The sequence below is a fragment of the Episyrphus balteatus genome, chromosome 3 (assembly GCF_945859705.1).
Source record: "Episyrphus balteatus chromosome 3, idEpiBalt1.1, whole genome shotgun sequence".
Lineage (NCBI taxonomy): Eukaryota > Metazoa > Arthropoda > Insecta > Diptera > Syrphidae > Episyrphus > Episyrphus balteatus.
The window spans coordinates 74647027-74663262 of NC_079136.1; the positions used below are offsets into that span (position 1 = coordinate 74647027).

Consider the following 16236-nt stretch of genomic DNA (forward strand, 5'->3'; position numbering starts at 1 on the left):
CAGAAAAATCTTTAATTGTTGCATATACACATATAGTGCTGACAACTCTTTACAATTTTCAAAAAAAAACTCGGTTGACAACAAACAGAGCTTAAACACTTTATCTTAAACAAATTATGCATTATGTGCAAGGTCCTGGAATAATTTGTTGCTTTGGAAAGACTGCTTTGTTTAACTAGCTAAATTGCCTCAAATGAAACAAATTGGGTGATTTCATAGTTGTCAATCATTCCTTATAACTATGTAAAGTCCAGTTAGTCTTTTAATTGACTTCAAATTTCAACCAAATTTCCACCTAGATGGAGCACTTTTACCACTGTGCGCCGTCTCATAGTGACATGACGCTACATGACGCGACAAATTGTTGACGAAAAGGTTCAGAAATTTAAATATTACGGCAGAGAGAATCATATGGGCGATGTTTAGGAGGCTGAATTTTCTGTAATTTGGGCACTTCAGAGGGTCTCCTTTCTTAAGGATCGGTATCCGGCGCTTGTAGTCTTTTGACGGTCTTTGTGGTGGTACCATGGATGTCCGCATCCGAAGATTAGCAACAAGTTATGTTGCTCCTCGGGAAGTTGGGATGTGATCAATTTGATTGACGGTTTGATGATCTAGATACCGCCAGATCCCTTTGTGTATATTGAGGTGTGGAAATCGAGTGCTTGAAGTGACGACATTTCGCCCCACTGCAAAATCGATCAGCCTGAGTCCATTGTTGGAGGTATTTCCGTGCAGGCTATACTTTCCGAACGTTAAACCAAAGATGCCCTCTATTTCGATCTTGTCCTTAAAATCAGAGCTATGTATACACCGACATCTTCAAGGGAATCTCTCAATTGTCTTCTTTTTTCTCAACCAGCCTATAGGGTTCGCCGGGTTGATCAAGCCTCTCGGTTTTGTACTTTTCCATTTCTGATGCCAACTGAATGCTGGTGCTTTTGCATTTTCTTGTAGCATGAGTTTTCGAGAAGCAATACTGCATTCAAATAATGCAGTATTGCACAGGAAAGGCTTGTGTGGTTCAAAAAATGGGCAGCGTAAGTATTCTGTCTAATGGAGCACCTATACTTCCTTCTAGAAACTAGAGCATCTACCCACAAATCAACGTCAAGCGCTCGTGGCAGGAATATCATATCTTCACTAATGATGGCTCTATCGTCAGCAAAGAATAAGTGATGCACTTTTATGTCCGTGACTTTGCCTTCAAGCAGTTTAGCAAGAACTGTAATACAGAACAAAGGATATAAGACGCTTCCCTAGGGTTCTACTACTGTGATTTCGAATTCATCGGAGACTCCAGCTGCATATCTTACATTAGTAACTGCTACATCATTCATGTCCATATCAGTATGTAAATCCTCCAAGGAACTCTCACCCCGCATAAGCTTGGAGACAAGAATTATTAGCCATTAAAAACAATGTTTACCATCTTTGTCCAAAAATCTGAGGGTATTTCATTTGGGCATCTATTAAGCTATTGGAGCCTTGGAAATTGTTCATTCAGAAATCCGTCCCAGTAATGTCGCCACTTTTGATGAATTTTCTCTTCTTTTACAAGTAGTTGGCCTTGAGCATTTGTTAATGATCTTAGGCGAACAAATCTTCTAAGAATTTGTTCTTCCTTGAGCAGCTTTTTTGAAGATGCTTGCGCTCTTGTTCGTGTTTTGTCGTAGCTCTTGAACAGCACCACTTCCACCAGTCGGTGCAGAAATTTCATATAGCTCCCGATACAGTTCTTTCGTATTCTTTGCTTGAATTTTGGCGAACTTCTTTCGTCGTTTCTTTCTCTCAGATTCTATATTCCACTTCGAGGCGTAACTCTTGATCTGTTTTATTAAGCACTTCCACCAAGCTTTTCTTTTACTTAAAACTGCGTTAGCTTCAGCATTCCACCACCATGTTTCTTTGCCTCGTTGATTGCGTCTTTTGAAAACCCCCAAGTGTTTTGAATTTTTCTATGCAAGTAAGACCAAGGAGATCCAACCTACTTTGTGCTGTACTTTCTTCATTTATAATTGGTGTTGTTTTACACATAAATAAAATATAAAAAGAAATAAAAGCTTCGCCTTTTTCCTTATTCACATTATACCATTTGATCTTTCGAAATGGGTGAAACTCACAATAGGGATGAATAATAACATTTTACGTCTTCCAAACTCATAAAGAACTTTCAATTTTCGTTTCGTGCAGAACTGCAGAGAACCGAATTACAACCCGAGTTTAAGAGAAGTTTGGCTTCGAAAATAAAAAAAAAAACTGAGATGTTCAAACTATCGACCAAGGTATCTGTTTTAAATCTATTACTGGCATCAAGGTACATTATACTGAACAATTGGTGAAACTTGTACTCACTGACAAACAAAATCTACAGTAAAAAATTTAATTTCGTTTTATTTTATTTTGAATTATTATTTTTTACTTTGTAAGTTTCGAATGATATTTCTACACAAAATTATACTATTTCTTTGTTTTTCCATGGAATATTTTTGCATTTATGATTTTTAATTCTTACAATTTTTTCTTAAAAATGTAAATAGAATTATATTACTGTTGCTGTTTTGCTAAAACGTTTTTAATATTTAAATATTTATGTTAATTTATGTAACACACTTTAGTGTTTCTAATTATTTTACCCAACACTGTACATCCATTTTTATACTTGGCTTTAATTCCGTACTCATAACAGTGTTTTCAAAATGCAGGTGTTCACTTTAGTGCTTTAGTGTACACTCCACTTTTCGCAGCTATAGTTCATAATAATATCATATGGGCAGAAAGAACTAAATCTAGATTATTTTATATATTTCATGCACCCAATTTTTGTTTAAATAATATTAATAATAAAAGCAAATTGTACCTAGTAAACAAAAAATTATTTCATTTATTTCTAGAGAATAAATTTATTGAAAAAAAAAACTAAAATTGTTCATTTAACTGAGTCAGAAACGATAATTATTAAGGATTATTTGAATATTTATTTTATATTTGATTTAAACATGACATCATGTACACTGATAATAAAAAGCAGATAAAAATACATAAATCATTTTTTTGATATTTTTGAAGTAGCAAAAGGAAACTGGATACCCTTTATGTTAGAGACTAAATTTGTTGTTCACCTTTTATGAAAACGCATACAAATATTGTATTATCAGTGAAAAATGGTTTACGTTATTTTTTTGATTTGACGAAGCTTTTTTTCTTAAATGATTTGTTGTAAAAAAACGATGTTTTTTAGTGTGGATTTGCATTTAAATACTTTTTATCTCATTTTCTGTTTCTTCAATTACTTTAGGATATTTTGTTTGCATTTTTCTTGAAATTATGTACTTGTTATTTTTTTATGTATGTTTTTGTTTATAAGTTTATTATTATTTATGAAAATAAATGAAGTCTGTAACGTAGCGAATAGTTAATCAATAAAACTTTGTTCCACACAAGCTTTTACTCGCTTTTCATATTCACGACGATTTTCTTTATACAGTTGAGCAGCTGTTGAGTTTGCTGGCGAATTTGGATTTGGATCACTCAGTAAAGACTGCATAAAATAAATAAAAAACAAAATTATAGGAAGATTACACTTGAAAATGTATACCTGAATTGATGTAAGTATAGCTGAAACATCATAAGTAGGGCTCCATCTGTTTTGTAAAATATCTAAACAAATCCCACCATCAGCGTAAACATTGGGGTGGAAAACTTTCGAAACAAATCTAACTGTTGGGGGTTTATTCGGATATTCTTCCGTAAATTCTATGGTCAGTTTGAATGTTCCATCTTCAAAAGGAGTATCATGTGGACCAAAAATCACAGCATTCCAGATCATAATGTTATTATCTGTTGGGGCTCCAGAAACTCCAGTTGGTGGGTCCTCTTGAAGCCTAAAATAAAAAAATGGGTTTTTAAATACAAATGGGCTTAGACACTTTAAATACTTTTTATATGTTTGATGCTAAAAGATAGAAATAGATGGGTGCTCGAATCATACATTTTGTATATGTACCTAAAAAGATAACAAGAATTTATCACCCAAATCCACATAATTGCTGCGGGTCCTTAGAACAAACCACGTTTAAAAAAACAATCTAGGCTTATAAGACATGATCTTAGGACATTTATCGATGCTGCATGTTATGGAACTTAAACCAAAACAATGCAACATCCCTGGAAATTGTTTCGTATGAAAAAAAAAACACTATATAATTTTAAATTAAGAATCGTCATAGTAAGTTCTGGGGATTGTTTTTTTTTTTTTTTAATAAAATTCGTAGTTGTTATCTACAATTGATGCCCTTTCAAGCCATATAGTCCGCATTTGTTCAGTTTTGTTTTATCATATCATTTTATAGCTTTTATGAAATCGAAATCAGAAGTCGCAAAATGAAATTTGGTTCAGAAAACCATTAATTATGATACGTACTAAGATTTTGGGATATCATTAATTACTTTTTCCAATATATGGGAAAAAATTATTTTAAATTAAATATGTATAGCGTTTTGAGATTGTAAAAACAATTTAACGGTGATGTAAATCGACGTGAAAAGTAACCAAAAGAACGCGTTTTTCAAGTTAATCAGTGCCAGTGCCAGTAAAATTTTGATTTCCGATACGGACATACAATTCTTTTAAAGAAAAAATGTTTTGGTTCTAGCTCTACTTTCGTTGCCAACCCGTTAATCAGTGGTTGCTGTACAATAAAATAATTGGATTAGGCCAACTATTTAGCGGCGAAAAACAAGTTTTTTGCATTAACATTGCATTTTCATTGAAGCGCTTAAAAACAATTGAAGCGCTAATAATGAGAAGGGGTTGCGTGTCATTCATGAAAATCTTTATTTTTTTCAGCGGATAAACTTAAATTTTGTTCTTATTAATTTAGATGTTAGCTTTAAACCTTTTTCCTTAATCTTATCAAATTTGCACTTGTCAGCTTTTCAGTCTTAACACTTCAATTGTGCTTATTTGTCAATTGCATTGACAAAAACACGTCGAATGACGAATAATTTGTTTGTTTTTTTGCTCTGAAAAACCATGTTTTGTTGAATTCAAATTGTAATATTTGTAGATCTAACTTCAAATTTGGAAACATTTATACTTTTTTGAAAACTGCAATACCGCGACAAGTTTTTAAAGTAATAAACTAGTGTCACACCGACACCATACAAATTTTTTTTGGCATGTTGCTCTGAAATAAAAGTAAGAAATTGAGTTTTTATAAAACTTGGAAATGTTAATTAATTTGCAGTAAAATGGCGTATGAAATAAAAAATACTTTGATTAATTAATTATTTCTTATTATTAGGCGATGTTTTAGTGAAAGAATTGTAAAAAACAAAAATCAATTATTTATGGGCGGAGGAAGCAAAAACTGTTGCAAAGTCGGGATTTTTCGAAATTTCAGAAACACTGCATTTGATCGAAAACCGTAAGGATTTGGGATGAACAAGTTACAAAATTCTGAGAGCCCTTAAGTTGACCTATTAGCATATTTCGTTTGATCTATTACTTTTGGGACACCCTGTATAGTTGTTTCTCATTTAATATTTATGTAAGTTAGCATTTTCTTTTTCCAGTAAGCAGTTTAATGGGCAAAATTCAAAACTATGACATTTAAAATATGTAGTTTATTTTTATGTGCGTAGTGCATCGATCGCTAGGTTTCTTGTTCAATCCCTACTCCGGTACGGAAGTTCTTCAAGTAAATTAAGCATATATTGACATAGCACAACTTAAGGTGTCTGATGAACGGGTTGGTCTTCGGGAAGTAGCCATAACACCAGCCTATGAAGGCTTATTACTTGAGTGAAAAATGAATTGATGCTGATACTGGTACTTAAAGCTAGTCCTCAAATTGGAGTACTAACTTTAACCCTCTGTAGGCACACCTCTTTTTTGAGTATTGGTTTATACTTTTTCATGTCGCTAGAACTTTTTTCGGTCTCACTATTTTATAGAGAATCATATATGAAATTGATGTAGAATATTCCGAGGACCACTTGTGACCACTTTTAATTTTTGTCCTGCCAAATTCGCACCCGTGTGCCGAAAGAGGGTTAAGTACCAGTATTAACGCAAGGACTCTGTGAATAAATTCACCTTAACAGAAACATCGAATCATTTTTCACAGTTTTAAGGATAGCAGGATCTACGAATCAGATCTATGACCGATATAATTGTATTGATGAGGGACATAGACCAGATTTCACTGACGTAGATATTTTACAAATAGAAAAACATTACAGTAATTGCATGTTAATGGAAATGTTACATATCGTAGGTCTCATGAGAAAACCTCGTAACTCCCAAAATCAAAATTTTATTGGAGAGACGAAAGAGTAAACAAACAACAGAGTAGTTGGGAAGAAACGCGCTGTGCAAAATTTGAATTTAAGTCTATTTAGAGTTTTCGGAATGACCCCAAATTTTCTGGGTTGCATTTTCTAAAGAATAGCATTCAAAAGTCATTTTTCAAAAAAAGTGGAGTTACGTGCTTTTCTTATGAGACCGACGATATATTAGACAATACTGTTTTTTTCAACATCCCAAAGGGATAATATTTTGTTTTATTTCGGCTTGAAAATGTTCTACAACTCAATAACGAATTTGATGACTATAATGCCTTTTTTTCCGTTATTCCATTAAATAATTTATACAATTCACAAAGCTAACAACTTTGTTTGTCACTGCAAACAAAAATTGTATTGAAGTGACGCTTAAAACCGTTACCTCAACAACGGGAATCGAAATCCTTGAAAAATCCGGTTAGTTTTTCACAGCTGAAACTCTGACTCTACTTCATTTTTCAATTTTTAAATTTTTTGTATGTATTAAAGATCATTTTTTTTCTGTTAAAATTGCTTAACTGATATATTAATGACCTAGAAAAAATATTAAAACAATATTTTGTACCAGTTTTGTGTTATAACATTTCAATTGATGAAAATCACAAAAAAATCCGGAATGTTTTTAGCAGCACTGTATATATGTAAATACGGAGCGAATGGATGGACGGATAGCCATTAGATTTGGTCTATTGCATAGAAGAACGTTTAATACCAACTCTTATACTGTTTTTAATGGCCTGAAAAACAGTTCTTGTAAAATCAACGACCAACGAAAAGTTTCTCTTGAAAAACGAAAAAAAAAAAAAAATACTTAAATGAGTTTTAAACAAAATAGCCCAGACAAATTACAAATTTTTTTTCTTGGAACGTGTTCGGGTTTATGTCATTATCGTAAAAGTCAATTTGTTGAGATGATAGGACATCGGGAACAGCCGCCATCTTGGGAAAGAGGTCGGTGCCGTTTTTATTTCATAGCTCCATTTTTACTCATTTAAACCAAAACTGTCCAAGTTCAGACTTAGTCACAATGAAATTATATAAAATATGATATACAAATGAATTCCGTGAGTTAATTGAATTCAATTTTATAGTCGATCAAAGTCCGGGTTTGTCTCGCAAGTTAAGGGTAAAATGACATTTTTTTCAAATATCTGAAGAACTTTTGAAATTTTAAAATATTTAAAACTAAAACAGATAAAACCAAACCAAAAAAACATAAGCTTAAACTTCTTCAGATTAAATTCTTAAGCTTAGAAGATAGAATACTCTGTAAGTATAGATATAAGATTTTTAGAATTTATTATAATTTTTTTTAATAATAAGCCCTGAAGAAGACTGTAAACAGGAGGTGATTGTTTGCAACCAACTTACTGGTTATGTGGAGCGAGAGAAAATAATTTGTATGGAACAATCCGGTTTTAGGCATGGTCACTCTTGTGAGACTTCTTTGAGTTGGGTCATAAATGAATGGAAGAAAGAACTTGAGACTGGAAATATCGTTTTAACAGTTTTCTTGGACTTGCAACGAGCATTTGAGACCATAGATAGATCAATTTTAATTAGAAAACTCTATAAATATGGAATTCGAAGTAAAGAACTAGAATGGTTTGAAAGCTATCTTTCGCAAAGAACTCAAAGAGTTAAAATAAATGAAACTTTTTCCAGACCACTAGATGTGTGTATTGGTGTGCCGCAAGGATCAGTGTTGGGAGTTTTGCTTTTCTTACTCTATATAAACGATTGTGGAGAAGCCTTATCTATCTGCAAGATTTGCTTATTTGCTGATGACACCCTCATCTATGTCAGTGGCAAGGATATTCTTGCTCTTGAAACCCAGCTTCAAACAGACGTGAATTCAATATACGGATCGTTGTGCAAAAATAAATTAAACATAAATACATCAAAAACGAAAAGTATGTGCATCAATGGTAATGATGCAAATATAAATATATCGATAGATAGCAATCTCATTGAATGTGTGAAGGAAATAAAATATCTTGGTGTCTACATTGACAATAAAATAAAGTTTGACTCCCATTTAAATAAACTCTGTGCAAAAATATCAAAAAAGTTAGGTTTTCTTAGAAGAATCAGAAGATGTGTTCCAATGAGTTGTGCGGTAACAATTTACAACACAACTGTACTGCCTCATTTTAATTACTGCTCTTCTATAATATATATGAGTACAATGGAAAAACAAACAAAGCTGCAAGTCCTACAAAATAGAGGGATGAGAATTATTTTAAAACGCGATAGGTATACTACGATAGCAGATATGCTACACTCGTTAGGCTGGTTTAATGTAATCCAGCGTTTAAAATATAATGCATTAATCATGATATTCAAAATTAAACAAAAATAATGTAGAATACATCACAAATCAGCGATATGCATTAAGAAATGCTGGAGACTTTCGTTTACCTCTGTACAGGCGAGCACAAACTCAAAACCACCTGCTCTACAAAGGGCTTCAACTTTTCAACGGACTCCCGAATGAAGTGAAAAATTTAACAAACTTAAATTTATTCAAATCTAAAACTAACTTCATATTAAAAAACAATCTTTTGTAAATTTTTTTTGCTTAAATTTCATAAAACAAATGATAGCAAAACATTCTCTAGGTAATTTAAGGAAAAAAAGTATAAAGGAGTAAGGGACAATCATCCATCATTTAAGCGATAAATGCAATTTTCTCACAATCTGACTTCAAACACAAAAAAAATATTTTGAAAACAACGGCAACACCTACAATATTTTAAAATACATTTTTAAAAAGCCAGAAGCTCATTCTTATCTCTTAAATTTAAATCCACTAAATTTAATGAAGAGTTTTTGGTCCTCAAACTCAGAATTAAAAAAAAAATGTTTAAACAAAAATTTTAAATGACTTTTTTCCAAACTTTTTCTAATAAAATATGAATTTATTTTAAAAAAATTTTTGGCCATAAATATTATCAGTTGAATTCCGAAGAGAAAAAGGTAATATATATTTACAGTTTGGTAAAAACTGAATTTTTGCATTGAAATAATTGATTTTCTCAAATGTCGAATTCCTTTCAATTTTTAGAATCGCCTCAAAAAATTCGAATTTTTGGTGTTAAAAAGGAACATGAAAACAGACCGAATTCTTTTTGCGATTGTATGTGTGTCATTTGACAACAATTTTTACACGAACGTCAAGCTGAAACCAAAACAATTTCTGCAAAATAAAACCAGAGATTCCTTTGATCAATAATTTTCTTTATTTTCTTCGGTAATATAGATTTATTTTAATCAGAATCAAAGGGAAAGTACAGTTATTTTTAAGATCTGAGTGAAGATGAAGTAGAAGGTTATTATTTTGCCCGTATGCTGTGGTTTTAAAGAGAAAAAATTTTCTGACGACAATTACGAGAAGAAAAGTCACAGTAATTTTACTTTTTCACAAGCACTATGCCAGGAAAAAATATATTTTGATCGCACATTGTTTTTTTTTTATTTATTTCATATTTTCCGCAATAAAAATTTGATATTCAATTAAAATTTACTCTTTATTTGAAGTTGGTGTTCTCAAATAAACAAACAACACGAAGAAAACTTTCAGCTTGACGTTTGAGAAATGTCAAATGTTCCAAGTGTGTGTGCAAATCCGTGTAAATCTCTCAAAAAAGAGGGATTAAAAAAAATTCGAATTCTGCTTCGTTTGAAGCGATTTTTTTTTCTATCGAACATGATTTTCAGAAAAAATTCGCTTCGAGATATCCGAAAATTCGATTTTTCAATTGAAAGGAATTCGACAAAAGACTTTGGTAAATAAGAACTTTAAATTTTTGCTATTTAACTTTCAACAGTAAGGGTTATTAAATTAATAAAAAATAATTTTATATTTAGAAGTTGAACTTAAAAAAAAAAATAAGTTAAATTTTTTTCCAAAACTTCTATTCAAAAAAGTTCTTCGAAAATGAAATACTTTTTAATTTTTTTCATAAACCGTAATACATATTGACATTTCCATTTATAATTTCAAATTATAATAAATGCGGCCAAAAAAATTTGAAAAAAAAATGCATTTTTTATTACGAAAAAGTTTTAAAAACCACATGTTAAAATTTTTTCAATAATTTTTCTTTTCAAAAATCTGAGTTGAGTTACCATTCTTTCAAAAGCAGTTCATTCAATTAACTTAATTTTAATTTTAAAAATATGACTAAGCTTCTAGCCTTTTAAAAAATGTACATTTAAATATTGTAGGTGTTGCCGTTGTGTTCAAATATTTTTTTTTGTGTTTGAAATCAATTAATAAGAAAATTGCATCTATCGCTTGAACAATGAAAGATTGTCCTTCACTCCCATATATTTTTTTTTTCCTTGAATTTCCTAGACAATCTTTTGGCATCAATTAATTTATGAAATTTACGAAAAATTTTTGAAAAAATTTTTTTTTTGTTCACAAAAATCTTCAATTAAATTTAAAAAATCAAAGCGGCAACACTGGCAATTTTTAATCTATAGACTTTAAAGTATTTTTAATTACCGACGTTTGAAAAAAAAGATCATCAAAATCTAAGCTGTTTGGCCGGGTTCCCTAATATTGCCAATTTTTGAGCTTAAGTTACTCCACTATATAGTTAAGTACACTTGCTTTGGAGTGACACGTCTTTTGTTTTTGTTTATCTATTTGAAATATGAATTTCACAGAATTGTAAAATATTTTTAATAAACATTTCGCCATCGATGGAAACACCACACAATGGGTCATATGCATAAAATATAGTAAATGCTTTTACTTGAAAAATTGTTAAGTATGAACGTTTTTTATCCACATTTTGTGGATATCTAGTTTATACTTATTAATTTCCTATTGCTAGTATTTAATATTTTGTATGCATACGCTAATATTTTGCCTCGATGTAGTATGGTAGCTTACTAGGCTTAACTTCGAAATTACTGAGTCTTGGAAGATTGAATATTTGTGGTGTTTGGAGTTACAAATTACAATAAATATTACAAAACACAAGACACAAGACACAAAACACAGTAATTTAAAACTTGTGTTGTTTACCAGTTTTTATTCTGTCATCATATACAGATAGTTGATAGTCCATTATATCTGTTTAAGTGTTGAAGGGTACTCAGAAAAAAAGATACAAGTGCATTATTTTTGGACAAATTAAATTAAGAATCTCTCGTTTTTATTACTGATTGATTATGACTTCGATAAAATCCATTTTATTTATTAAAAAAAATTAAACTAAATGCAAAAATATATTTATATTTGCGTTTTTTTTTCAGAATTATTCGTTTTCTTTTTTCTTTAGGCCCTTCAATTAAAAATACACAAAACTGTGTGGCTGCAGCTAACAAATATTAGATAAAAGCAGATTTGTCAAAAATTAATTGTTTTAAGTGCAATCGAACGACGATTGAAAACTTGCATTTATATTTTTCTATGACGATTGTTAATAAATGCAACTAAGGTCATTAAAAAAAAAAACATAATTTTTATTATTATTCATTCTTGCAAAAAATATACATTTATTTAGCATGACCATAGGTATAATTGTGTGACTTGACATAATATATTATATACATAAAACAATAGCTATAAAAACGACGTCGTCGTCTGCCTTTAAAAATCTATTCAATGTTAAATTTTCTTGAAACATTCTAATTTGAAAGTTAGCGTTGATATTTACCTTTTAAAATCTCTCATTAGACGTCTACGAGCAGGTGTGGACATATTCAACGTTAATAATTTTAATTAATTTAGCTAAATCTTCTCACAAAATCTTGTAAAACTTAATTTCTTCTTCTGACTTTTTTTTTTTTATTCCCAGATTCTGGTATCTTTCTTTATCTTGCCTGTCAAAGTAAAACCAAAAAAGATCAGAACACTTGCTGTCAAATGGATTAGGGTGTTCCAAGCAACTTTCTTTGTCTATTCTCTTTTTAAATTGACAGTTCTAGATTGGGCTTAATGGGAAAATAGTTTTTTGCTGACCTTAGATGACATATACCAACAACAAAAAAAGTTTTTGAACTCTCAAATTAAGCTGCTGAGTAGAAGAAATACTTCTGTTTTAGGCACACAGACCTTTATTTCATCGACAAACTATACCAACACTGGAAACTGAGTTGTCAAATGACGTTTGCCTACAAGCTGCGAGGTGTGGTGAATGAATCTATATATACGAAGCCTCAAGAGGCTTGATATAATTGTCGGATCGTCGGATGGAAACGGAGGGGAACAGCGCTCGCAACCGCACTCGACGGATGAAAACTTGTCGAAAATACAAAGAAAACAACAACAATTGACAGTAGCTTCCGACTCCATCGGCCAATTATGGTTCTGGTTTGACTCTTGAGTCAAGGACTCAAATTTGACATTTCTCTTTTGATTTAAAATGAGAGGGAAAGTTGAAAAAAGAAAAATTGGAAAAAGAAACGTCAAAAAAGAGTCTCGGACTCACGACCCACGACTCTCATTTCGGATAATTTTTTCTTTCATCTTTTTCTCTTTTGCACTCATAATGTTTAAAAAGAGTCGCGCCTCTTGAGGCTTCATGTAATAGCTGACTTACACGCACATATTAGGTGTGTTTTTTATTACCACCGGTCTTAACTGGACAAAAAAAACGCCTCGTGGCTTAACCTGAAATCTTGGCAGCACTGTATATTGAATGTTCCGAAAACAGCAGACACAACAAACATTTAGAGTTGTCATATTTTTCGCTTTCGTCATTTTCTTGTATTTTTCATGTATGTTTTACAAAGAGATTCAAAAATGTATGCTAGCAAAACTATTTTAATACATTTTGTCCTTCCAAACGTGAGTTTTCACGTTTTTAAACAAATTCTAAACAATTTATGAAAAAATTAGTTTGGTAGCACAGATTTAAAACTCTTCAAAAAGTTAAGCCCAGAGAAATCACCGGGCTAAACAACTAAGCCCAAGGGGCTAAGGTGTTGTTGTATTTAACATGTGAATTGCTAAGCCCAGACTGCGTTTTTTTTGTCTAGTTAAGACCGGTTGTAATAAAAAAACACACCTATTAATAGATTCACGACATTCACCACACCTTGCAGCTTGTAGGCAAACGTCATTTGACAGCTCAGTTTCTAGTCTTGGTATAGTTTGCCGATGTTTGAATGCATTACAAAAAACAACACTCAGCATCCAATGACTTTTCTTTTTTCCTTTATATTAATATAATATTAATAAATATTAATATTGAGTAGGCATACTTGAATGTTTCATCTATGGAAAGCAAAAAAATACAACGTAAAACTCTGAACCGTAAATTTTCGACTGTTAAATCTTTGGAAAAATCATATAAAAACCCTTCAAATAAACGAGTCCAACCTCGCTCCGAATCGGCTCCAAAGTCAGTCCGACCTCGACTACGAAACGGCGGCTAAAATTTGTATGGAAATTATAATCACCGCGGAGCCGATTGCATATGTATTGGTGTTGTGAAAATCTCCACTCCGAGAAAACGGAGTTGAAGCAGTACCCGAGTCGGAGCAGCGAAAACCTACCAGAAAAAGGAACAAAAAAAAAGAATGACGTTTCGCATTTGAGACCAAAATTAATTATTGGTTAGAAAATTGCTAAGCTACATTTCAGCAATGCATACCTTTTTTTATTCCAATTAATATTAATTATATTATTATTAATATTTTTGACGAGTCACGAGCAAGACACGCTAACGAGAGGAACTGCAACAAATAACAAATAAATATCAAAATGGCGCTTTGTCATTTTCTTGCCTTTGTCTTTCTTTCGTCTGTTCTCTTTTTCGCACTTTTCACCACACTTCTCCTTCGACTTTTGTGTTCATACACAAAAAAGTGCAAATGTGTGAGTGCAACCTCGTTTTAACTCGTATTTCGCGTTTTGAGGTCGGAGTGTCTTTTTTGAGCTCGGTTTTCTTGCTTGAAGGGGACGTTTAGTATAACAGTTTAATAGTTTATAACAGAATTAAAAGTTTAACTACGTTTATACGGATTCTTCCTTATTTCGTGAGCAATATAAAAGATGTGCTGACGTTTAGTATAAAAGTTTAATAGTTTATAACAGAATTAAAAATTTAAATACGTTTATATGAATCCTTCCTTATTTCGTGACCAATATAAAAGATGTTCCCAAGTTTAGTATAACAGTTAAATAGTTTATAACAGAATAAAAAGTTAACCTACGTTTATATGGATTCTTCCTTATTTCGTGAGCAATATGAAAGATGTTCTCACGTTTAGTATAACAGTTAAAAAGTTTATAAACGAATTAAAAGTTTAACTACGTTTATATGGATTCTTCTTTATTTCATGACCAATATAAAAGATGTGCACCCGTTAAGTATAACAGTTCAATAGTTTATAACAGAATTAAAAATTTCAGTTTTTTTGCTTCTCGGTGCAATACAACAACAAAAAATTTTAAATCAAAAGAGAAATGTCAAACTTGAGTCAAGAGGCGTCGCGTAATAGTACTCGCCTCACAGAATGATTATCAAAAGAAAATTCGAAAAAAGAGTCAAGCCTCTTGCGGCTTCGTGTAATAGCTGACTATTAAAATCAGACCTATAGCCTACGAAGATGATCAAACTATTTTACGTTTATATGGCTTCAGACTAGCATTAACTACTCTTTAACCGGTGTGATAAGCCCAACTATAATAGGCATATGCGCACATGGGCTTATGTCAAAATCGAACGAACTGCTTCTTGTTTCTGAAAACATGAGGAGTAGCCATAATGAACATACGCGCGCATAGCCTTCTGTCACAATTTACATTTTTGTTTTCCATAATTTTTGTAAAAAAAACGCATTGAATTTACACAAAAATATTTTTAAAATTGTTTTTATTCAATTCACAATTCTTTTATCACATTTTTATTAAGTGAAAATTTATTTAATATTTCCATCTCCCTTGCATCCATGTTGTTCACATTTTATTCTAAGAAATTTACTCATGTGCCGTTCAGAGTGCACGGCATATGCTTAACGAAAGTTAACGAAGCGCGCATATACGCATTATGGCTATCCCATAAGAACTGTGTATGTTCGAAAACACACTCATGACATTTTGACATAAGCCCATGCGTGCCCTTCAAGCAAGAAAACGGAGTCCAGAAAAGACAGTCCGACCTCCGACGGAGAAAAGCGGGGTTGCACTCACACACTTGCAACTTTTTGTGTATGAACACAAAGTCGAACGAGAATCGGGAAAGTGAGAAAGTGAAACAGACATAGCCAACAAGAGCAAAAGCGTCATTTTGTTATGTTTCGTTGAAGTGTATAGTCGCGTCGCGTCGTGTCTCGTGTCGTTGTTATTATAATATTAGTATAATTATAAACAATATCAAATTATAAACAATATGGAAACAAAAAAAGGTATGTTGTATATATCGCTCAAAGTGTTTGGGTTAAAATGTTGTTTCTTCTTGTGTTGTAGATGTAATCTCTAATGATGAAGAAAAATCTAGAAGGTGAAACATGCGATTGGGTATCTAAAAAAAACACCAACAACAGCAGCAGCATCAAATGAAATAAAATGAAAAAAAATGTATTGGATTTTATATTGTATTTATTGTGAAAATTTCGTTTGCCAAAATAAAATAAAAAATAAAACAGTTTCAGTGAAAAAAAAATAAATCTTGTTCTTTTTTTGGTCGCAAATGCGATACGTCATCCCTTTTTAATTCCTCTTTCTGGTAGGTTTTCGCTGCTCCGACTCAGGTCCGCCTTCGGCTCCGTTTTCTCGGAATGGAGATTTTCACCACACCAATACATATGCAATCGACTTCGCGGTGATTATAATTTCCATACTAATTTGAGCCGCCTTCGGACCAGTTTCTGATCCGAAGTCGGACTCAGCTCCGCCTCAGGCGGAGCGGATTCGGACCGAGG

At 31.9% G+C, this 16236-nt stretch overlaps 1 protein-coding gene across 1 annotated transcript; it reads right to left on the bottom strand.

Moving 5' to 3' along the window:
* Positions 1-2955: 2955 nt before the first annotated feature.
* Positions 2956-12199, bottom strand: LOC129916909 (ubiquitin-conjugating enzyme E2-17 kDa). The gene is made up of 3 exons (XM_055997123.1): positions 12024-12199; positions 3599-3884; positions 2956-3541 (listed from the first exon to the last, which is right to left on the bottom strand). The coding sequence occupies exons 1-3, from the start codon at positions 12065-12067 to the stop codon at positions 3416-3418; spliced, it is 456 nt and encodes a 151-aa protein (XP_055853098.1). The 5' UTR covers positions 12068-12199; the 3' UTR covers positions 2956-3415.
* Between the last annotated feature and the right edge of the window lie 4037 nt (positions 12200-16236).